The 23,774-nt window shown below is 51.7% G+C and overlaps 1 protein-coding gene across 4 annotated transcripts in view; it reads right to left on the bottom strand.

Moving 5' to 3' along the window:
- Positions 1-863: 863 nt before the first annotated feature.
- The window catches only part of LOC130538600 (zinc finger E-box-binding homeobox 1-like), a 33,259-nt gene continuing 10,348 nt past the window's right edge, over positions 864-23,774 (bottom strand). For 3 of the 4 annotated variants that reach the window (XM_057056343.1, XM_057056344.1, XM_057056342.1), the window contains exons 2-8: positions 11,205-11,378; positions 7,718-7,867; positions 7,440-7,642; positions 7,224-7,353; positions 4,197-5,902; positions 3,943-4,117; positions 864-3,801 (exon numbers count right to left, since the gene is read on the bottom strand). In XM_057056343.1, coding sequence (XP_056912323.1) covers positions 3,140-3,801; positions 3,943-4,117; positions 4,197-5,902; positions 7,224-7,353; positions 7,440-7,642; positions 7,718-7,867; positions 11,205-11,378 — 3,200 coding nt within the window. In that variant the 3' untranslated portion in view covers positions 864-3,139. Of the gene's footprint in view, positions 3,802-3,942; positions 4,118-4,196; positions 5,903-7,223; positions 7,354-7,439; positions 7,643-7,717; positions 7,868-9,471; positions 11,025-11,204; positions 11,379-23,774 lie in introns of those variants that run through there. The other variant, XM_057056346.1, reaches the window with a different exon arrangement.

Raw genomic sequence — 23,774 nt, 5'->3', positions numbered from 1 at the left:
TCCAGAAGTGTTTCATCTAAGAACCGCGACAATCAAACCTCCAAGTGTCATTCACACCTGGAAAATAGAACTCCTGAAGGTAATAAAAAAAAGAAAGAAAAGCGGGAATTCCTCCATGATAGATCGGGATCTGACGCTCTCAACAGCAGTCGCAGTTTGTTTCATTTCAAATCCACGCAGAAGCATCCAAATTTAGATGAATGACCTTTATTTAGTGTTGTTGCAGTACAGCAGAACACCTGTAAAAGGGTTCAATTAAAAGAAAATAAGTTTTTTCTGATGAAATAGCGTCCATTTAATTCCTGACACGGCCCAACACTGCCACCTAGCGGCAACTGCCATCGCGCAGATCATTAAAGATTAATTTAATTTATTTTAATTTAATTTCCTTCTTCAAATTTAGGTTTGCTGTTTTTGTCACTTCGCTCTGACTCTAATAAAGTTTGTTTTTAAGTAAAATAGCTCACGTTTTGTGGTTAATTTGAATTTAAGCTGTTGAAAAACATTTTTGTGGGCATTATCCATCTTTGTTGTAAGCGGCTGGAATTTTTGATTCCCCATTTGGATTTTTCCTGGATTCTCCACGGTTTGGATTAAATATCGCGCCTCAGAAATCGATTATTTAGGAATAACTGCAAGCGTCTCAGATGTTTGGCGTTCTGGCGCCACCTGGTGGCTCAAAGTAGCCTAAAAATGTCCAACATTACCAGGTTTTACCCATATTTATGATCTAAAACTCCTGTTATTGACATTGAAGGTTTTTCCTTGAAATCTAGATTTTAAAGTAGTGTTTTTAGCTTTAACCTCAGAATGTTCAGTCAGATCTTTATTTAATGCACAAGCAGACAAATGTGACGCAGAGACGCCGTCTTATATTTTATTTTGATGGGAGTCATAAAAATGGAGCAAAACTAAAATACAAACATTACAAAAAAAAAAAGACAGTGAATTTACAAAGGTGAGGACAAAAAAGGAGCCATTCGCAGCCTTCGACAGTACAAGTTAACAAGTTGGCACACAACAGAAATCGGTGGCGGGGTGATCGAAATTTGGCTTCGAAATGAAAGAAAAAGGGGAGGAGTCACGTTTCCATAGCAATATCCTTCATAACGAGTCATGCGTTTAACATCACAGGTTTCAGTAGCTTCATAACGACGCAGTTGGGATGCACATGTAAGTTTCCTTCATCACTTAATTCGTGGTTTTTTTTTTCCTCGGTCAAAACAGAAATCGGAATTCTCTTTTTCTCTTTTGCGTTGATACAAACTTCATCTCCCAGGAGCACATTTTTTTGTCTGACTTGAAGATTATTTTTCATACTAAAATATATTATTGTATCAATTCAAACTACAATAATGTACACTACAATGTGTAATAAATAACTGTAAAAGAAAATATAAAAATAAGACACATAAATATAAAAGTTTTCTAAAAACTAAACAGTTTTTTTTGTGAAAAGGATTCTAATACTGCCATTGTTAAAAAAAAAAAAAACAACAACAAAAACACACACTAGTACTAAAAACACTGTTCGGTAAAAGCAACTGAAATCACTCGGTCACCACATTCACTAACGTTTGTTACCTGAAGTGCGACACAGCTTCTCACCTTTTACTGGTTTTAAAACAAGTGCACATTTACCGCCGACCGTCCGACTTCCGTCGCTCTCTCCCGCTTGATCTTCGTTTAAAATCTTAAGAATGAAAACTTTGAGCGGTTTCTGGAATTCTTTTGATCTTCCACATCAAAGCAGACAAAAGCCGAATGGGTGCCCGTCGAGGGGCCGGGGGGGCGATTCGAGGCGGCGGCTTTTTCGCATCTCCACAGGTTAAAGTTCACAATGTTAACGATGATTCTCAGCGACTCGTTAAAGCCCAAGCAACAACTCGGTTACGTCGCAGAAACGTCTCGTTTTGGCCGAAACTTTTGCTCGTCGCTTTGCTTTGATGATTTTTATTTTTTTTAAGCTTTGATTTACAGTTGCGCAGATTCGACCGATGAAAACCGTTTCTGTGGTTAAAAACACTTCAAAGGCCTCAGAATTGTCCTCAGTTTGAGTCAAAGTGACGCGTTGGCTGTTCTGTGCAAGTGGACAAACACTAGTAAATGTGGGTTTGGTGTCAAGGAGAAATAATACTGGCTACATGTGTGAAATGATAACACTGTTCAATGGCACTTTAACAGCACACAGGTCTTGCATAAGGCTGGAGGCATCGGGCCGGAGCAGGAACCACCCTGTTCCTTCACAAAGAGTCGCACGATTAGCTAAAAACACTGAAACGCTGACCTGAAACTCAAGTCGGATAAATTAGGAGAAGCTTGGTAAAGAACGGCCGCCTGTGTTTTGGAGCCTGCGGCTGAGCTGATGTGGGCGGAGCCTAATTTTCACATGTTTGTTTGTTTGTTTGTTTTCCTCCAGGAGGCTCCGCCCCATTCGCTCCAAAACGCAGCCGCCCGGTGCTGGCTTTGAGGTTGATACTCCACATTCCCTGATAGGACTAATTTGGTTATGGCGTTCAGAAGCCCCTCCCCCCAGGACCCCCCCCCCCTCCCTCCCCGACCCACCCACAAACTTCCCCCAGAATACGTTGTTTTCCTTAAGGCTAACAGTCAAACTGAAAACAAAAGTTACGCTAGCTAGCACAGAACTAACACTAACACGGACAACATGTGGCTAGCTCGAATGTTAACACTGACAACCGTACAATGCATGAGGCATGTATCCGTAGGTAAACCAGGAATACTGTCGGTAAACCAGGAATACTGTAGTGCAGAGGTTTTTGTTCGTCGAACGCAGTAAAATACTGATTTAGGAAACTTCATTGGCAATAAAAAGGTACAAATGTCTCGTCTTTACAGGTTAAAATGCTTCCAGAGGAGAACGAGTTTAGTAACACTGAGCAAATGAAAAGCAAAGGAAAGAACCTGGGATGTCTCAGTAACCGTGGGCGACGTCTGCTTTTAAAATCTCTCATTCTATAAACAATTTTAACACTGATATTTCATTTCTACAAGAAAAAAAAAAAGTCTTTTTTTTTTTTTTTCCTTTTTCTTGAGTTCAGGCACACCCGGGGTTTTGTACACAGTAGTGGACCGATAGGATCTTTGATTTCCTGCAGTTCAGTCTTGATTCCCTCCATCATTTGGCGTCCGTCTCCGCCTCCTCCGTGGGCGTGACGGCGTCCGGACCCTCCCCGACGCTGCTGTCCCTCTCCGCCTCGCAGCCGGCGCTCGCCGCCGCCTCCCCGTCCATCTCGTCGTCCTGCACGTGATCGTCCCCCAGCTTGATTTCCACCACCTCGCCCACCACCTCCCCCTCCTCCATCTCCCCTCCCTCCTCGCCGCCCTTCGCCGCCTCCTCGCCCGCCGCCTCCTCCTCGTCCTCCTCGTCGTCGAAGTTGCCCTCGTAGATCTCGCACTCGCCGTCGTCCACCTGCACCACGCGGATGTCGTCCATGCAGATGGCCTCGTCCTCGTCCTCCTCGCTCTCCCTCTCGTCTGAGTCCAGTTGGGAGGGCGGGGTGGCGGTGGGGCTGTCGGAGGGCGGCGCGGCGCCGGGGCTGCTGAGCTCCAGCGGGACGCCGCGCGGCCCCGGGCTGGGGGCGGCGTGCAGGCCGTCCTTCTTGCAGTAGGAGTAGCGGTGGTTCATGTGCTGCGAGTACGAGCCCGAGTGGGAGAAGCGCTTGCCGCACTTGTCGCACTGGTACGGCTTCTCGCCCGAGTGCAGCCGCGAGTGCTCGATCAGGTGGTGCTTGTGTTTGAAGGCCTTCTTGCAGATGCTGCACTCGTGCGGCCGCTTGCCTGCGGACGAGAAGCGAGAGTCAGAGGAACGCCGACGCCGCCGCTCGACCGGCGTTCCTGAGCTCCCCCCCCCCGGCGTGTGTGTGTGTGTGGTGTGTGTGTGTGTGTGTGTGGTGTGTGTGTGTGTGTGCGCGCACAAACCTGTGTGTTCGTATTTGTGTCGGAGCAGGGAGCTGCCCTTCTGGAAGACTTTGGAGCAAAGGTCACAGGGGTAAACGCCGTTTTCCAGCCGCCTCTTCTTGATGATGGCCAGCTCCGACTCGCTTTGCTCTTCCGCCACGGCGACGCCGTCGGAGCCGCTGTCCGGACTCGTCTCCTACGAAAGCAGAGAACACCCATGAGCCCGGCCCGGCCCCGCCCGGCCCGGTCCCGCCCGCCCCGCGGCGTGTACCGACCTTGTGGCTGTTCAGCACCACGGTCTTGGCTCCGGTGGTGGTGGTGTAGGTGTAGGTGAGCTGTGGGATGAGGATGGTGCGCTTGGTTCCGGTGTTGATGGTGCTCAGGCAGCCCACCGGGCCCTGGCCGGCGATGGCCACCAGCGTGGGCAGCTGCGCCGCCGTCACGATGTTGACAGGGTTTCCCGCCTGCGGCGCGGCGACGTAGATGGTCTGGCCGTCCTTCCTCAGGCAGGCCAGGTTGAGCGGCTTCTCCTGCCCTTTGGGGGCAGATGTGACCTCCTTTAACTCCAACTGAGCTGCCAGATGTTTGGGGAGGGACAGGTCCAGCGGCTCCGCCTGAGAGTTGCTGATTTCCGCCTCTTCCGGCTCGCTCTTCACGATGACCAGGCCCTCGGCGTCGGCGCTCAGAGGAGCGGCGTCCGCGGCCGGACTCCCGCGTTCCGAGGACGCTTTTCCGGGCGAGTTCTTCCCCCCGTCGGCCTCTGACGGTTCGTCCAGGGAGGTCGTGGGTCCCGTCTTTGCCGGACCCGCCGCGGCGCTGTTGTACTTGTGCGAGTTCATCTTGACGAACCACTTCCGGACCACTTCCACGGGAATACTGACGGACTCGGAGAGCTTGGCCAGCTCCTCCTCGTTGGGGTTGGCGTTGGAGGCGAAGTAGGACTTGAGGAGGGAGAGCAGGTCGTCCACGGGCGGCTCCGCCACGGTCACGCCCGCCTCGCTCAGCAGGTCCGCGAAGGACGGGTCCAGAGCGGCGGAGTCCACGGCCTCGCCGTTGGCGGCCTTGTGGTGCTGGAGGAGGTGGAGCGCCTCCAGGTTCTCCGGACAGTCGTCACACAGCAAACAGGTGCTGTTGCTGTCCGGGACCTGGGCGCCGCCCGCTTCCGCCGCCGCCTCCACCTTCGCGATCGGCACCGACTCCGGCTCCGTCTTCACGATGCTGAGGTCGGCCGCCTCCGGGGTGGCGGCCTGGTCGGTCCTGGTGGGGGTCGGCGCCGCCGCGGCCGTCGCCGCGGGAGCGGCGTTGTTTTTGGAAACGAGCGGCGTGGGCTGGGTGACGGCGGTGGTGGCGGCCGCGGGGCCGATGCTGTAGTTGATGATGATCTTCGTGGTGCCGTCGTGGTCCACGAAGGCCGGCAGGCTGATGATCTGCTGCTGGGCCTGCTGGACCACGATGCCCTGCTTCCCCGGCGTCATCACGCCGTTGGCGCTGCCCAGCACCTGCCGCAGGACGTTCCCGTCCATCGCCACCTTCAGCACGTTCTGCAAGTCATTTAAGTTGATGCTGATGGGCGACATCAGTCCCACCGTCGGCACCACCATGGCGACGCCCTGAGGCACGGCCGCGGCCGGAACCACGCCGGGCTGCGTGGCGGCTCCGTTGACGACTCTGCCGCCGCTGGTGGCCGCCGCCGCCGCCATGGTGGGCTTGCACTCGTATTCCACAGGTTCGGCTTTGATCTGGGTGACGGGGAGCTGCTCCTGCAGGGGCTTGCTCTCCGCCTTCTCCTTCAGGACGCCGCGGCTGGGAGCGATCAGGACCTGCGCCACCTGGGCGGCGTTCGCCGTGGTTTTGATCAGGGTCCGAGGGGCGCGGCTGACGGGCGCCGCCGCCACGCACTTCTTGCTGCTGATGTGGGAGCTGTAGGAGCCGGAGTGGGAGAAGCGCTTCTTGCAGTTGGAGCACTCGTACGGTTTCTCACCTGTGGCGAGACGCCAAAAAAATGAGCGTTATTCTCGATTTAAGAGCGACTTCACAGCGAATCTAATCAGATCTTTCGAGGGGGCGAGGGTCGGCCTCCGGCAGAGCTCAGCCGAGCTCGGAATCACAGCTCCCGTCTCCGAGCGCCCCCACGTCCGGTTAATGATCAGCTGGATCATGTGACTGCAGCGCGGAGCCTCTGCAGGCCACCGATAAGCTGCTGCTTCTCCCACAGCCCCGACCAATCAGGCGAGCGCAGGGGCGGGCTCTGCGCCCAGGTGTGAAGGCCTCAGGGGGCCTGAAAAGGCTTTTCCACAGAACAATAGGCTGCAGCGTCCCAGCAGGACCAGTACGCATGTCGAATGGAGGCTGAATGACAATGGTCAAACATCCACTCTGGTCTCTTAATACTGGTTCTACTGGACTTGGATGGTCCCCTGACCCGGGTCGCCACATGTGAGCGAGCTGCCAGAACAATAAACACAAAGTCCAGATACAAACACGCGGTGACCAACTGGGACTGGGTCTCATTTTGGACTTCACCACACTAGGATCAACGATTCACGTGCGTGTGGTTGTAACTGAAGCTAAAGGTTGCTAATCTCACACCATGTGCACGTGCACGAGGGCAGGAGCAGACGTGGTCCGCAGGTCAGACACATCTGCTCACTTTCTGGCTCAAGCGGGAATTTCCAACTACTGTAAATATCAAATGCAAAAAGGTAAAGATAACCTGGCTGAGAGGAAGTTCAGTAAATCTGGAGAAGAAGAAGAAGAAGAAGAGAAGTTCTTACTGGTCAGAGCTCGCTGGTGCAGACTGGCCGGAACAGCTCGCGCCGTGTTTTGGCTAATTTCCTCTAAATCTCAGGCCTCAGACTGGAGACCGTGTGGTGGCTGGAGGCCAGTTAAGCATTTCTCTGCAGGCTACAGACGCTGGAGCTGCAGGTAAGTGGCTCCTCCTCCACTAGAGCTCCCCAGGAGAGGAAGAAGGAGAACGCAGGAGTGTCTGACTGACCAATGAGGCGAGCCCTGAGGTGGACCCTGCAGCCAGGTGTGAAGCACTGGGGGCGGGGCCAGTGGCTCCCTTTGTCCCCAGGAGTGGACCATGTGCTCCGAGCAAACCCTCTTTACCCACTTTCCACGCAGTTTTTGGGGGTTAAAGTTGGCAATAGTTGTGATTTGGTACATTTAAAAAGGCCAAATTAAGTCGCCAGCTCCCACAAAAACAAATAAATTCACCCAAAAGTTGAGGTGCGACCGAACGGTCGCCCTGTGGGGCGTGCGTGCGACTGAGGGTGGCGGTCGCCGCGGTAACAGCTCACCACTGTGGATGCGCAGATGCTCCTTCAGGTGGTGCTTGTACTTGAAGGCCTTGAAACATTCGGTGCACTTGAACTTCCGCGTCCCCCCCGTTTCGGTGATTCCTCCCGTCGTCGACTGAGAAATCTGACGCTGCGACAGTTGGAAACAGAGTTAGAGTGAGAAGACGCAGAATGGGGGTTGTTGCCCCCCACTTTCCGCCCCCCCCCGGGTGTTACCTGCTCCCTGCTGCCCTTGTGGTGGCTCATGTGCCTCTCCAGCTGGGAGCGGTAGGTGAAGGTGTAGCTGCAGTGCGAGCAGCTGTAGTTGTCCTCGCTGGTCTCGTGCCGATACTTTATGTGCTCCTTCAGCGAGGCGTTGCGCTTGTAGCCCCGGGAGCAGTAGGGGCAGGTGTGCAGTTGGGAGAAGGAATCAGGGGTTCCTGAGACAGAGAGGAGGAGTTCAGCCCACGCTGACAGAAGCGGACGGATGGGAGTGGTTCTGTTGTCCAGGTTACCGTTTTCATCGGCGCCTCCCGTCTCTGCTGGGCTCTGCTCATCCTCGGGAGCTTCGGGATAGATGATGGCTGTGTCTCCCTGCTGGAGAATCTCCTCCACGAGTGTGTCCTTCACCTCCTCTTCATCCTCCGAGACGCATTCTTCTTTAACTACGGAAACACGCGTTTACAAGGTTTTAGGAGCACAGCTCACACTGTTGGATCTGTTTAAAAACACTCAGATTGTTCATTTAATCTTCCAGTTTGTGGCACAGACAAGCTGAAATGAACAATTTTAGGAGAAAATGTCAAGATTTAACAGGGGTGCTGTTCTTAAGCATGACCACCAGAGGGCAGCACAAGCCTGTTTAAGGCGCCTTAGAAGCTTATTTAGCAGGGCTATAAATAAATATTAACGTGTTATTCCCCACTGGGCTGCTTGAATGAGGATCTCATTTGATGTTTGTTTATGAGCTCCTGTTATTACATAATAATATTCCAAACAGAGCCCTACAAACACACACCTCACTGAGCCTAAAACAGCCATTTGGACCGAGCAGTGAGGTGAAACTCAACCTGGAGCTGGGAGAAGATTTATACTGCAGCCAGGACCAGTGCCAAAGGCCACGCCCCTTCCTGCTGAGCTGTGTCAGCAACAGGTGCAGCTGTGTGTGTGTGTGTGTGTGTGTGTGTGTGTGTGCCCATAAAGAGGCGGGCCCAGGCTGAGTGCTGTTAAGCCTCATTTTAAACACACAGATCTCGATCTCAGCTTCCCATGACCTCATCCAGAAGGCTTCCAAATCTCTTTCCACCTCAGAGATGCGCTCGCCTCGGCTGCACGCCGCTCCTTCCTCTCGCCGCTGGTTTATCTGCGTTATCGCCTCCTCTCTCCCCTTCCCTCTGTTTAGCATCCACCCAGCTGCGTTACATGATAAACCACCGGTTGCCAGTTGGCCTGAGCGAATATTCTTGTAACCACTTTGTGCAGTTGTTGTTGTAATTTCACTGGAATGAAACAAGGGGTTTCTGGCAGCAGCACCAGAACATTTAAAGTCTTCCTCTCCGTCCTTTGTTTCCATCCCTCCTCCTCCTCCTCCTCCGCTCATACACCTCTGCATATTTTCCCACCACACACTCCAATTACACTTAATGTCTCACACACACAAAAAAGCCAAGTCATAATGATGACCAGGACTCCGCACACATGTGGAATATCAGGATGGAATGAAAACAGGAAACCATGGGGTGTGCAGCTCCACACACACACATGCGTGCTTACACTCTCGGTGTACAGCTACACACACCTGCCAAGTTCGCCCCAGCCCAACACACACACACACACACACACACACACCCAGAGCGCTGCAGTTGAATATCCTGCCAGGAGCTGTCACAGTGAGGCTGCGGTGTATTTATAAGGCTGTGCTGGGGCCCAGACTGCAGGGGGAGTTACACTGACCGCTGATCCCTCACCAGAGAAGCCTGCTTTCCATTCCAGCTCCCCAAGAAAGGAGGAAAGTAAATCAGAAAATCCAAAAATATCGAGAATCCGTCCCTTTCCTGCAAGGTTCCACCGCAAGATTGAGACTTTTCCAGGACCTGTGTCCAGAAGCTGCCAGGACTTCTCCGGTTGCTGGTTTGTTCATGTTTTCCTAAGAGGGGCGAATGGTTGGAATCTATGGATGCAAATTAAGGAAGAGCAGGAAAACCTGCTGACGGCTCCGTTTGGTCATTACCAAAGGACACAAACGTTGGTGTCGCCTCATTATTCCCACCTGGAGTAACTGAAAATCAAAGTGTGATAAGTGGAGACCGCCAAACTCCAGCAAAGAAAGGATGAGCTACATGTCCATGAAGAGGAAGGACAGCACCAGCGTGCTGCTCGAGGCTTCATCTGCTCTCAGCTACCTGCAGCTGCAGCAGGAGGCCTCCAAAGTTCTATAAAAACAACAAAAAGAGAAATAACAGGCAGGTTTTCTGAACAACTACCAACTCAGCAGAACCCACTGTGGATAATTAACATCTAATAATATCCAGAGTTGCAGAGCTTCAAACAGTCGGGAGAAACTTTCCTGCAAACATCTTCACCTGAGTTCTGAGCCAGAGAATAAAGAAGGAGCAGCAGAATCAGGCCAGACAAAAGGTAGAGGAGGAAAAAGGCAGAATGAGGAGGAATACAAAGAGGAGAAGTGAGTGAATGCACAGAAAAGAGGAGGGGGAGGAAAACAGAGCGGCGCTGCTCTCGCCATGTAAGGCTTTATTCAGAAACAATGAAACGGGCCCGCCGAGTCCTATCGCAGTGTCACATTCTCGCCGTCTCCATGGTTTTAGCACTTCCTGCTCACCTCTACCGCCGCCTTGTGAGATGAAGGAATCGGGGATTAAAACGCCACTGAAACAGCGAACACAAACCAATCGGGCCCTGCAGTTGGGGCCACGACGCGGCTTTGGCGCCGCCCATCGAGCCGCTCGTCTGTCTGGGCCCGAGCCTCAAAGCTTTTCTCCCCAAGGCGATGCTCTTCAAAGAGCTTCCTTCAGACCATCTGAAAAACAAAATTAACGCGCGGGAAAAAGAAAAACATCTATTTCTGGTGGCGCTCACAGCTGGTGATGCCCCAGAAGCCCCGAGAAAGAGGAAGAACCACAGGAAACCGAAAAATGAGTTGAGGCGCAGCTGTGACGCGTCCTGCACGGGTGGAACGACTCGGCGTTCCTCTGCCAGGAGCCTGGCGTGGACGAGGAGGAGCCGACCTCACCTCCGTCCCACACCAGGCGGGGCTCGTTTCCCTCGTTAGCATGTTAATGCTCACAGTAAAGCCGTGAAGGTGGAGGCGCCATAAATCACAGCCTAAAGCATCGGGGATCGTTAGCAGCTCCGCTCTTTGGGAATATCAAACAGAGCCGAGCAGCAGCGGCTTTACACCTGTGCGAGGACAGAGGTGAAGCTCATTCCTGCCACCTATCAAAGCGCACGCGTGTGTGTCAGAGCGAGACGGCGTTCAGCCTTTAGGATAGAAGGTTCTGAAGAATATCGGCGAGGAGCGATGGAGCGCAACATCTGTCGGAGAGAGAGAGGCGGCGCTCCCCCCGGGCCAAGAGGAGGCCTCGGCTAATGTGATCAAAGGGGGAGCAGACAGACGCACGGACACACTAATCAGCGGCAGGAAGTGGGACGCGTCACGCAGGAATCAGACGTGATGGAACGGCTTCTCCACGTTTGTCACCGGAATACCGGCGTTCCGCTGATGGCCGACGGACGTGAACATCTGGAGTGAAGCCGGCTGACTGATACCTGCTGCCTGACCCAAGCCGTTGGTGCTGTTGTCCCGCCTGATCCCGCCTCCCAGCTCCCTGTGCTGCTGCCTCCAGCCAACACTCCTCCCCCCCCCCCACTTGGGTTGCTATGCATCTTTTCCTTGACAACAGGTTGTGCAGACAGTCTGAACACCTGAGCAAACGTCACGCTGTTGCCAGTCAACACGTCACGCGGCTGCCGGCGACCTCGTACCTCCGTTCACGCCGTTGTGGGGCAATACTGTGGCGGCGGCGTGGCCGTCCTGCAGGGGGGGCCCCTCCGCGGCGGCAGCCTCAGGCTCCTGCAGGCTGTCCTCCTCCACAATGTGCAGCTTGTCCTCGTCGTCCGAGTCTGAGCTGGCCTCCAAGCCATTGTTGAAGTTTGTCACTGCAAAAAGGGGGGAAATCATCATCAGAGTTCAGCAGCTAGCTTGTTAGAATTGTGATTAGCGAGAGGTCGGCGTCCTGCTGCTGTAATTAGTGTCGGATTTACATCAAGGAGGCAAAACAAAGGCAGTTAACAGCAACTCCAGACGGCAGAAGACGCGGCTGTAATCATGCAAAGCAGCGAAACGTGTAAACGTGTCTCCTGAACGGGAAATATAGCGTCACGCCGTCCTCGCCAGAAATCTAGAAGAAGAGGCCAAAACAAGAAAATGATGGATCCATCAGGTCGACATCTTAATGAAAATAATAACGAAGGACCAGCGAGCTGAGACACTTCAGCCCTAAAATAGGCAACAGCTCTGTTCACACATGCTAATGTGTCAGATCTTCACCTCCTCTGCTGGAGGACCGGAGCTTCTAATCAAAGCATCTCTGCACAGGAGAACATTAGCGCGGAGCTTCTACAGGGAAACTACTGATTGAGCAAGAGAGGGGAAAATAAAAGGACCTGAGACGACATCTAACATCCCAACGCCCCAGCGGCGAGCGTGCAGATGTCCTCGCCCCCTCCGTGCGGCACAGAAAACACACTGGTTTATCAGGGAAAGCAGCTGAACGGAGCCGAACTCACACATGGTAGAGACACAAAGGGATGGAAGTGAGGGCGACTACAAGGGTTTAGCTTTTTAATTGCTTCTTTCACCGTGGACACGTGTGTGTGTGTGTGTGTGTGTGTGTGTGTCCGCGGTCTTGTCTGTGCTAATGCATACGCATGTGTGTGTTTGGACGCTCTCTGCAGGGAAACGAACGCGGAGGTGTTGTGGCGCCTAATGAGGAGAAAAGTTTGGGTTGTTATTGTGGTGGCGGGCCTGTGTGAACACACACACACACACACACCACACACACACACACACACCACCTGCAAACAGACAGCTCTGCGTGTGTGTTAAATGTACTCCTGCACAAAACGAAGATGCTGCGAAACACACACACACACACACACACACACACACACACACACACACACACACACCTTCCCTGCTGACTGCGGAGACTCTGCCAAATGTTGGAACAGGATGTATCTTATCGCGTCTGCGCTGATAGAATCAGTGTTAGTCACGAACGTCTAAATACGAAGACAAAGACGTTTGGTATCAATCTAAACCCCCGGTTAAGGAAAGAAATTAATAAATTATCAGTTAATTACCCTTAAAATGTTTTCTTGCTCAGATCTGCACCACAACATCTCTCAAAACTAATCAATTTCATTCGTTCTTTGAAGCAGGTAATAATGTGATTAGACTTCTTTTCATATCAACCCTTTTTAGACATCAGTATTTCAAATTAACTGATCTGTAGAATGAGTCTATAAAATACTTTAGAGAAATGTCTAAAACGTTTGAACGTTCCTTCCATGGTGCAGTTCCGTGAACAGCCGGTAGGGGGAGCAGCCAGCAGAGCATGAGACTAATGTTGTGGAACAACTTTCCCCTGGGTGTGTGTGTGTGTGTGTGTGTGTGTGTGTGTGTGTGCGTCCTGACGGGGAATGAGACACAAAGGGAGACCTGTCTACATCATCACAACAATGCGTCAAGTGAACTGTTAATCCTCCATCTGGGGCGCAGAGACTAAGAAAGGGAAAGAACAGTCTAGACAATAGCCCTCCTCCCTTCCTGCCATCCACGTCTCCAGCGGAGAACATGTCAATTCATTATTACCGCCAACTACTTTCTGGCCTGATATTTTCCCCTGAACTCTGACCCGAGGGCCCAGATCCAGGCCTTCCTTCACCGGCAGGAATCAGGTTTTATTCAACTCCGGGCTGCGTTTCCCATCTCCTGACAGAAACAACATTTTTGCTCACTGCATCTCTCAGGAACGGAGAAACAAGCAAAAGGACGAACGCAAACAACTATAAATCAAACTGAAAAAGCTGCCCGCTGCTGCGCAGGCCTGCACGCCGCTGCTGCTGGCGAGGCCTTTGTTGGAGACGCTGCTGAAAGCGAAACAAGCCGAGGTGCCACTTGGAGTCGTTTGCATACGAGACAGAGGAGCTGGGTGAGAGGTTATCTGCAAACTCTGCTGTAAAATACCTCTATAGGAGGACTTCAAGAGGTCACCGTTGTGGACCGGCGCTCTCCTCACAGAGGAGCTTGTGAGGGTTTCCAGGGCGATGGAGGCAACAGCTAATCAAACATATCAGTCGTGCTGCGGCGGCCTGGAGCCGCACCGCTAAACCTCTTTCACCTCCTCAGCTGGATGGTTGATAGCAGAGGAAATATGCGCGTATCACAGGGTGGTACTCAAACCCGAGGCGAAGCTACGCAGCGGCGTGCATTAGCGGGACAAAAGCATGAAAACGAGGCAAACGCATGAGCAGAAAACCGGCCAGAACAGCCTGGAAGCAGCTTCCTGGCTGCTGCAGACCCACATCAGGACATGTGAGCGTGGAGAGGAAGCGCACGCGTCTGGCTAACCACAACACATCCCTACATGGACCACATGTCCCCGTATCTGGGTCAAAGGTAGACGGCTGGGCAGAGAGAGGAAGAGGAAAAGCCCAAAATAGACGAGTCATGAGTGAATATTCGCTTCAGAAGAGTATCGGCTCTTCCAGACACGTCGGCGACTCGTGTCCAGCTGCAGCGCCGCTGCAACTTAGCCTGAAGTGACGTTGATACCTGCAACACATCAGGCAGCCACCCAGTTTTCCACAGTTTTCCACAGTTTTTCCACAGTTTTCCCAGTTCAACTCATTTTGGAGCTGTGGGAAACATTGCGGAGGCACTTTTCAGGGAACACCAGCGGTGCCTCCGAGGTCCTCGTGGAGTCGTCGAGCGGCGTTGGGGATGTTTGAGGCGTGAAGACCTGAGCAGCAGCCGCCTCGGGAGCACGCGACAACGCTGAAGAGTCAGCTGACAGACGTGGTCACGGCGGCATTTACTGATCCCAGGAGCAGCTGAACACACGGCGCAGGTAGAACTTTGCATGGCCGAAGAGGAGACATGAAGAAAGAAGAGCAAAACTAATCAGACACCAAGACTCTACCCTCCCTCTCTCTCCCTCCTCTCTCTCTCCCGCCCTCTCTCTCCCTCTCTCTCCCTCTCTCTCTCTCTCTCCCTCCCTCTCTCTCCCTCTCTCTCTCTCTCTGTACGAGTGTGTGTGTCTGTGTGTGTATTGACCCAGTGCAGCTGTGCAGTGTGGGACCCCTGCCAATACACTAACAGACAATTACCCACTGTGTTTTTGTGCATGTGTGTGTGTGTGTGTGTGTGTGTGTGTGTGAGAGAGAGAGAGAGAGAGAGAGAGAGAGAGACCAAACACAGATGTATACATCGGTAAAGCTGTCTGCCTGCCTGCCTGCCTGTCTCTCTGTCTGCCTGCCTGTCTCTCTGTCTGCCTGCCTGTCTGTCTGTCTGTCTGCCTGTCTGTCTGTCTCTCTGCCTGTCTCTCTGTCTGCCTGCCTGCCTGTCTGTCTGTCTGCCTGCCTGTCTCTCTGTTTGCCTGCCTGCCTGTCTGCCTGTCTGTCTGTCTCTCTGTCTGCCTGTCTGCCTGTCTCTCTGTCTGCCTCTCTCTCTGTCTGCCTGCCTGTCTGTCTGCCTGTCTGTCTGCCACTACCATGGCGAGCAGCTGCAGAGCTCCTTGTTAAAGGGAGCGACACCTTCTCATCCTCATCTGACTGTTACCTAATCACCAGCCAGGTGACTAGTGAAATGCTCTCACCTGTGCTCTGGTTTGTCCTGATTATGCGACACAACTACACGTTTACGTGAAATCTTCTTTATAATTGGGGGCTTTGATTGACTCCCATCCAGATACTTAAGCTTTTTGATGTTTAGGTGTATTTCTTTTAAAAATCCGCCTTAATCATTGAATCCTTACTTTAAATAGAAACGCTGCTTTAGATTTCTAGACCTGTATCGAGTGTAAAAGCCTGCAGCACTGAGCCACACGAGGAGTTGGGCTGGAGTGGACGTGACGTCGGGCTGAGACGCAGCGGCGCAGACAGCAGGAGGGGCGTGGCCCTGCCGGAATACCGCCAACCACCTCTGGATAAGCACACGCTCCACAGCTAGAAAGGCAGGAAAGCCCCTCCTGCTGTAGCCAGCTATGAAATCCATAGGTCAGGGTCTCTCCCACTGCCTCCAAGGATACGGCATCTGCCGTGTGTGTGTGTGTGTGTGTGTGTGTGTGTGTGTGTGTGTGTGTGTGTGTGTGTGCACGTGCGTGTCCACAGTAATCAGGACTCTCCAGCTGCTTCCTGTTCAGCCCAGGTGCTCAATCAGACCCCATTGGACCTCTCTCCTCCTCTCTCCCACACACACACACACACACACACATGACAGAAGGAAGTGTCTTAAAATCAGGTTTTAGCAATATTCACCAGGAAACCAATCTACTGTTACTTTAAACTGAAAGCAGATTAAAGCTTACAGACTCCATCATGGAGCACAAACGTGTTGTTCCCCATGCAGCCACCAGGGGGCCACCACAGATCTGCCCTATATTAAAACAAAATATACCATAAGCTGCTGAAACGGAGTGAACCCGTGTGCTTTGACAGGAAAATGTGTGTTTTGAACACACCTGAGGGTGAGACAGGCTGCACACCAGTGAGCAAAGATGGATAATTTAATATTCTCAAGCTCTAATGAGGTTTGTTGTCTTCCTCCCCCCCTTTCCCCTCTCCTTCCTTTGTGTTTGCAGGCAGACCGCATCGTCCTCGTAGGAGCATACCGTCACAACCACCAGCACGTATGGACGCTCTCCGTCAGCCTGTTACCAACGCTGACGCACAGAAAACTCTCATTTTAAAGCTAAATACTCGCAATAACGCGGTAAAATACGACACCGACGGCATCTGAGCTTTTATGAAAGAGCAGCAGATTACCAAAAAGGTAAATTTGAGAGTCTGCCCACACCTAGTTTACCTACCTGAAGTCTCTGGTAAGAAGATTATGAAATCTAGGTTAGTCCCTGTGAGATTGAGGATCCTCTTTTAAAAGGCACATCTCTCAGCGCTCCGTATCAAAAGAAGTGATTATTGTTTAAAAGGAAGTCTTTGTGCTCCAGGAGGGAAAATTTTAAAGTTCTGACTCTTCCGCTCCACTTTCTAATACACGCCTGAAATAGTCGAGTTTGTGACAAGTTACGTGGAAACTGTGATAAGATTCCCTCTCAGAGACGCCGGCGCCTCTGACGAATGTGGGATTTCACAAAATAATTTACTTCACGCGTCCGGGGCCTCTGAAAACTTTTTCAAAAAGTCCCATGAGCGGTTCAAACCTGACACCTGACATCATTTCCCCAAAGCGTCCTGTTCGCTGCGAGCGCCGCCGACCCAGGCGTGAGTCAGAGGACGCCGCCACACCTGAAACGTGTGGCCTCACGTGAGGTGAGAATGACCTCAGAGAGAAAAAGAGGAAATCAAGCAGCACCTGCCACGTCAGAAATGGCGTTTTCAACCTTGCACTCGGCGGGAAGACGCGGTCGATCAGTCATCTGCAACGCCCGTGTGTCATGAGTGGTGCCGGGCGGGGGGGGCGGCGGTACCGCGGGCTGTTACGCAACGCCCTCAGCTCGCTCTGATCTCAGGTTTATTAGATCTGCTGAAGAAAATCAGCCATTGGAGGTGCACCTCTGCACCACGCCGTCCTCCGTCTGGTGCCGGAGTTCATCGGACAGGCAGATAAACACTCGCGTCGCTGCGGATTAAAGCAGATTATTACATAAACTCCCCCCCGACTCTGTTCGGGGGAGTCACGGAGGTGACTCTCATTAAGGCTGACCCTAAACCTCAACCCCGAAGCTGCAAATAAAACCTCAACAGCGCCGAAAATGCCTTTTTTATTTAAAGAATGAGGCAGCTTCTGTGTGGATTCATTCTATACGTGTCAATTTGCACACGCGACAGATAAATAAGCGCGGCTGGGAGGCGTTATCGCTGGGACGGCACAATAAAAAGCCTGTTTCACTCTAAGGAGAGCGCACGAGACGTGCAAACACGTGTGATTAAAAACCACAGAAAATCAAATGAATGAAGGACACTTCGTTTCACGCAGGACAGGAAGTGTGGAACTCTCCCATTACGGTGGAAAAACACTCACTTTGAATTTGAAAAGCCTTGAAAAGTCTCTGTTCCTGCCACCTCCTGGATATTTTCTTTGTGAGCTGCCTTCCCCTTTGACCTCTGACCTTTCCTCACAACAGAAAAAAAAAAGGGCTTTGTGTTTGTTGAGTTTGGAGCCGAAGCGGCGTCGACTTTTGTGGGTTTTTCCGACGTCCCTCCGAGCCCGACGGTCAGTAAAACATGAGCTGCCAACTAGATGCATCTTTGACATTCAGCTGCCACAACGGCTTAGTGCTACCTGCCTGACAGCACACACACACACACACACACACACACACACACACACACACACACACTCTCACACACACACACACACTGTATTTGTTTGACAAGTATAGGATCAGCAGGATTTAACTCACTATGACAACAACTGGGTCATATTCTAACATGGTACTTTTAAAAACACACACGCACACATTTGTACTTCTATTTTTGTGAGGACTTCCACACAACACATTCTTCAGTCCCTCACCTTAACCCTCCCATCGCAACTAATAGACCAACCTAAACCTTAAAACCAGGTGTTAACCCTCAAACAGCCCTAGGAGGCAGTGGAGACAATACACACACACACACACACCCCGGCTGAGGCCCCCCATAGTTCTACCTTCAGGATGTGGCGTGGGGACGGTGTTTCACTGGTCACTTCCTGTTTATGTACCTCAGTTCAGTCCCTGCTCAGCTTAATAAGCAGTCACTCTAATCAGCCCATCCAGGCGGCGCTCTGACAACAGGATGCTGCGTTTTACAGGTTGGATATTATGCTTTGATCCCCCGTAACAACTGGAATCTCCTGGGATGTTAATAAGTTAAATCGCGAAAATTCCCTGCATTTTTCCGACTCCAGAAGAATTCGTTTTTGATTATCAGCTGATTAACTGCTGACGCCGAGGCAACAGAATTACGGCGCCAATAATTCACGGCAGATCTCAGACCAGCTGCCTGGCGCTCACGTCGCTTCAGCCTCGGGTGAAAGTCTGTCTCGGCCGAGCCTTCGGTTCAGGTCAGCTGATACCTCAGTTACAGCTACGTCGTGATTCTAATCTTGGATGTTTAGAGCAAAACCAAGACTAAAGTACTGCACATATTCCACTTTGAAAAACCTAAAAGCCCGTCGCTGTGTGTGGAGAACAAGGCAGACAGGTGGTCAATCAGGCTGCACGATCATTCTCAAAGACACACACACACACACACACACACACACACACACACACACACACACACACACACACACACGCTCAATAATCCAGCAGGGCGTTTCCCTTCTCTCTGCAGAGGAGAGCTGTGACCGTAGCCCCGGTTCTGTTTCATACTCCGGAACTTTTGTGCATCTCAACGCTCCGTTCTACAGCGTGCCGATGAAGGCTGCCTTCCTTTATGTTCCACAGTGACTTCAAACCACGAGTCACGGAGCCGGCGTCCCCTCTGCGGGACTATTTTCAGTCAGCAGTGAGTAGGATGCTCGTGGGCTAATCACAGATATAATGCTCTGCTTGTCGGAGCTGCTCTCTATTACGCTTTGACAAACAGAGAGAGAGAGAGTGCTGTGTCATGGCTGCCTCGGCAGGGATAAACGATTAAATGGAGCTGGACTGACCCTATTTTCTACAAGTCTCTGATGTGGACCCGTGGGGACGGATGAGTAGGGACGTTACATAAGATGTACTCCCAGCAGACCGCCTCACATTCAGAGCAACAGTCACACAGGAACTGACTGCCAGCGCAGACCTGGTGTTCATGCACCCTGTTCATGCACAAGATGAGTAAAGCACAGCGAGGGTGCTTCCCCCAGCCTCTCCTCGGCAGCTCCGGTCCAAACCGGAACACGTCCCGGGGCACGTGGCAGCGGCCCGACTGTGAGAGGGCAAAAATCAATCCCATAGCTTGGGTTTCAGTGCCAGGAGGTAAGCAAGAGCTCAATGGAGAGAGAAGCAACTGATTCAATTTGCCTAAAACCCCAGCCATTACTCAGGGTTGCAGAGGGTGTGTGTGTGTGTGTGTGTGTGTGTGGTGTGTGTGTGTGTGTGTGTGTGTGTGTGTGTGTGTGCAGGAACTGCTGCACTAGCATTTTCTTTCCTTCTCTAATTCCATTTCATGCAGTTCTGCCCTTTGGCATGTGCCTTTAAATCTTGTCAGCTTTCTAAATAACTAAGCACGTGCTCATCTGCTTCGTATCCAGGCCTGTGGAAGCGCCACACATCACCTGTGGGGGCCTTTAAGGGCACGTTGCACCCACAGCACAGGCTCCCCCACACAGAGCTGCTAAAGGCTCATTCACTCATTCATTGACATGATCTGCCCCCTGTTGGCCCCTGAACTATTTGATAATGCCTTCAAGCTTTACTGGCCCAGTTTGAGACATCAAGTAGCATCAAACCTCATCACTTCCCCCCCAAAATCCTCTTAAAAAACCCAGAGACACACACTTCCAGTTCCTCGCAGGCCCGTTGCCGTGTGCCTTCATGTAACCTGGACCTCCTCACCTGGGCGTCTGCACACCTGCGGCTCATTTCTCTCATCGGTTGCTGGTTCAGCGCCAGCCGGGACTCTTTGTTCCTGTGATTGCTGGCTTTGTGCTCATGGTCTGTCTGTCACCTCACTGTTTACCTGGACTTTACCCACCTGCCTACCTGTGCTTGCTAGCGAAGCGAATACGTCGATAAATCACCCAGTTTGCCCCAACCACCCCCCCATCTAGGAAATGAAGGTTCAAATTAAAGCAGATGGGGAAAAAAGTCATTAATGATGATAAAATCTTGAAAACCATTTGGTTGCACTGTCAAACCCAACGCACAAATACTTCCTAAAGCATCTGATGATAATAAAAAACACAAAGGGCGGCGCTCGGCGCCGTTATGATTCGTCTTTACGGGGTTGCGATCACGCACAAAGGAGGCCAACTGTGCTATTGAGCTGCGGCGAATTCGGTTAGTACGAAATGAAGTCGCGAGTGCAGCTTCTCCACATGCGACAGCGACGGCGTCCCCGTCAGCGGAAGCAGCGAAAGCTAGCAATTAAAATTCGACCCTTTTTTTTTTTAATGGCGTTCGGGCAACTGAGACTCATACCGGAGAGATGATGGCACAAAATCAAACAGTTGAGCCGCACAAACATGACATTGATAGCAGATTAACGCGCCGAGCAGCCGGTAAACACCACAGAGACGAGCCAACCCCCCCCCCCCAAACTGAAGCACAGCGCCTCAGTGAAAGAGCAGCAGCCCAGGAGGAGGGAGAGCGGCCCAGCTTAAGGGCTGCGCTTCACCAATCGGCGCTAAAGAGGTTGGAAAGGTTGCTGCCACTACTGAGAAACTGCAGAGGCCACCTCGGCATGGGGGGGGGGAGGGAACCAGACCATTGTGCTGAGGGGGGAGGAGGATTCTCTGAGCACATGGCCTCCCTCCACATGACACACTGTAGGAGAGGAGAAACCAACAATGCATATCAAACTGAACTGGGATGAAACACACTCTTCCCTGGTCTCATGTAAGAGTTTGTTTTTACCCGTTTAACTGGTGCAAAAGTATAAAACCAGCTTGACCAGCAGATTTGTTCTCATTTACTTCCTAAAGATGCTACTTTTCTGTAAAATGATGCAGTTTTGAGCCTCTTAATGTGATTTAGGTGGCCAGGAACCTTTCCTGTCCTCCACCAGGTGATGCCACTCTGCTAATGAGCTCAATCTAACAGGTCTGGCATCCTGGCGCGTTCATTTAAAAGTAATCAGACTTTTATGAAGCACAAGTTGGAAACAGCATGACGGATATCAATACCAACTCAAACAGGAAACGGGGATTTGTTAAATGCTCCATAAACACGAACGCACAGCACTCTCGTGTCAAACAGGGGGCACATCTGGACCTGGAAGTCAGGGCATTAGCCAACGTTTTCATGTGAAACGCGCTTACGCAACGCTTTCCCAGCCATATACGGACGGACGCGGCGCTATCCCGACGTCAGCAAAACAGGCGGCAAACGGGCTGATATGAAAAGCATGACACTTTTCTGAAGCCTCCGAGGCAAATGGGACTGTTTTGTAGATGTGGCAGCTACGGGGGGGGGGGGGGGGGGCAAATCTGGGCCAAAACCGTGATTCTCGTTCCTCCTCATCGTGGCTTTGGTGTCACAACCTGCTAAAGCGCCGTCATCAGCTCCGCCAGGGCTCCCAGCTTTAGCAGCTAACGTCGGTTCACGGCGCCACCTCTTCCCTCCGTGACATTTCACAGCTGCGCGACATCATCAAAGCTTGCGAAACCAAGGAAAACACCCGTGAAAAAGGTTGATATCTTCCACGCTGGTGCCGGGCCAAGCCGCCTGCCTTCCCCCCGCCAACAAAAAGACTTCAGACCTCTCGAGTTCTCGGCGAGGGGAAAAAGCCTGATTACACTGGGCACTTTCCAGGCCTGATGCGCATGAATGCGAGTGGGCCGCAGCCGCCGCGCTGCACCTCGGAATCAGAAACAATACCGTGTGGGTTTGGAAAAAAAACAGGGGAAAAAATGAAAGCTGACCCAGCAGAAGTGTGCAACGAGATGGTGAGCGTTATATATGACTGCTGCTGCCCTGCTGGGGTTTAATTAAATAAATGTGATACCTCAGTTCCACTTTCAGCCGGTCTCGGAGGTGAAGAACAGCCGCGCGCCGCCTGCATCAGGTCTTTCGGTGTTAACCGCCAGCGCTTTATTCTAAATTATAGTTATTTTCCACTGTCGGCAGAGTGCTGTTCAGGCTTTCCTGCATCTGCTGGTGTGGAGCTCCTCTCTCCATCCCACAAGTCCAAATTCAACCCATCTAATTGCAGCCAATAGAACAGCTGAGGGACTTTGTCAGATCAAACTGGGATAAACAGAAAAAATTGCGAGGTCGCCTTGGAGTCAGTCAGGACAACACAAATGGAATTATACCTGAAAGTTAACACTATTTATTTTGCTTATCGTCTGCAGGTTTAGGCCATAAATTGCGGTTCCTGACAGTAAAATACCCCGAAGCACAGAACAACCTTGTATTCTACGGTTATAAAACAGCCCGGATTCCTCTGTGGAATCAGCTGGGCTTTCTGGACAGCTGGGTTCAATCCCGCGAGAACCCAGACTTCCAACCTGTCCTCCGCTGCGGATCACATTTTCCCAAATTCGGGCCGATCGTGACCTCTGACCCCCGCGCGAATGCGATGCCCTGCGGCGAGACTGGTTAATTAGAAGGAAAAAGGGTGGCTGAAATGGAGGAAGCTGCAGTTGGGGGCATTCCATGCACAGTTGCTGCAGCACTGCTTTCCATCCTGTCAGTGTCCATCTTTGCTGTGGGTGGGGGAGGGGCTGATGTCTGACGGGGGTAACGAGGTTAACATCCTCCCAGTCAGACCTCCGTATGCCTGTGCTTGTTGGGAGTGAAGCCATGAAAGGATGCTGGGGCGGAGAAAGAAAGCGAGCACTAATCCTGGACCAACTTTGACCTGTTTTTAATAAAATTGTCCTCTCCGTGGTTCAGGCCTGCCAGCAGAATTAATCTCTCCATTCTATTAAAATGTGTATCAAGGAAAGTTCCATCTTATCATGATCGTTGGCCTGATTTAAGCCCCTCAGGTGCTGCTGCATTAGCGATCCTACACTCGCTGTGCTCTTCTTCTCATCTGCTTTGTATTCAAACCCCCTCCCAAAAACTCCTTGGGAAACTGTCCAGGAAGTGACTTTTCCTGCCACGAAGATTCATTCGACTTTGTGCGCGTACTAAAAGAAACATGCCTTCTGAAACACAACCCCCCCCCTCCCCGAGGGAGGTACGCATGACCGCGAGCAGCTTCTAAACATTCCCAGTCACAGACAGGCAACTGGTGTCATCACAAAGTTGCTCTCGAATAACACTGCTGACGTCGGCGGCCTGGTCACGCCGAGGTCAGCTGCGAGCTTAGCTAGCATCCTTCCAAATGTTTGCTCTCATTCTGAGGTGCGCGCTGGAGGCTGAGCCCGAACTGGCTGCAGGTCAGACCTAATCTGAGCATTTAGCATCGGTCTTGTCCAGGCTGGTGCCTAATTATCGACTCTTCCGTCTGTAAACTGAAGCGCGAAGAAACCAGCAACATTTTCTCTCATATTTCTTTGGTTCGACAGCTTTGGGAACCAAACCTTTCAATAATCCACCTGGGTGACGGCAAAGTCCAGATTTCCTCACCGTTTAAGCCTTAATGAATGAGACTGTGTATCCAGTCGGCAGACTAATTTCATAAATCGGGACACAGATGGAGGACGGAGAGAGCGGCGGCCTCCGACTT

Source organism: Takifugu flavidus, chromosome 15 (assembly GCF_003711565.1).
Source record: "Takifugu flavidus isolate HTHZ2018 chromosome 15, ASM371156v2, whole genome shotgun sequence".
In the NCBI taxonomy this organism is placed as follows: Eukaryota; Metazoa; Chordata; class Actinopteri; order Tetraodontiformes; family Tetraodontidae; genus Takifugu; species Takifugu flavidus.
The sequence above is the reverse complement of the archived record's forward strand: the minus strand, read 5'-3'. Positions and strand labels throughout refer to the sequence as shown.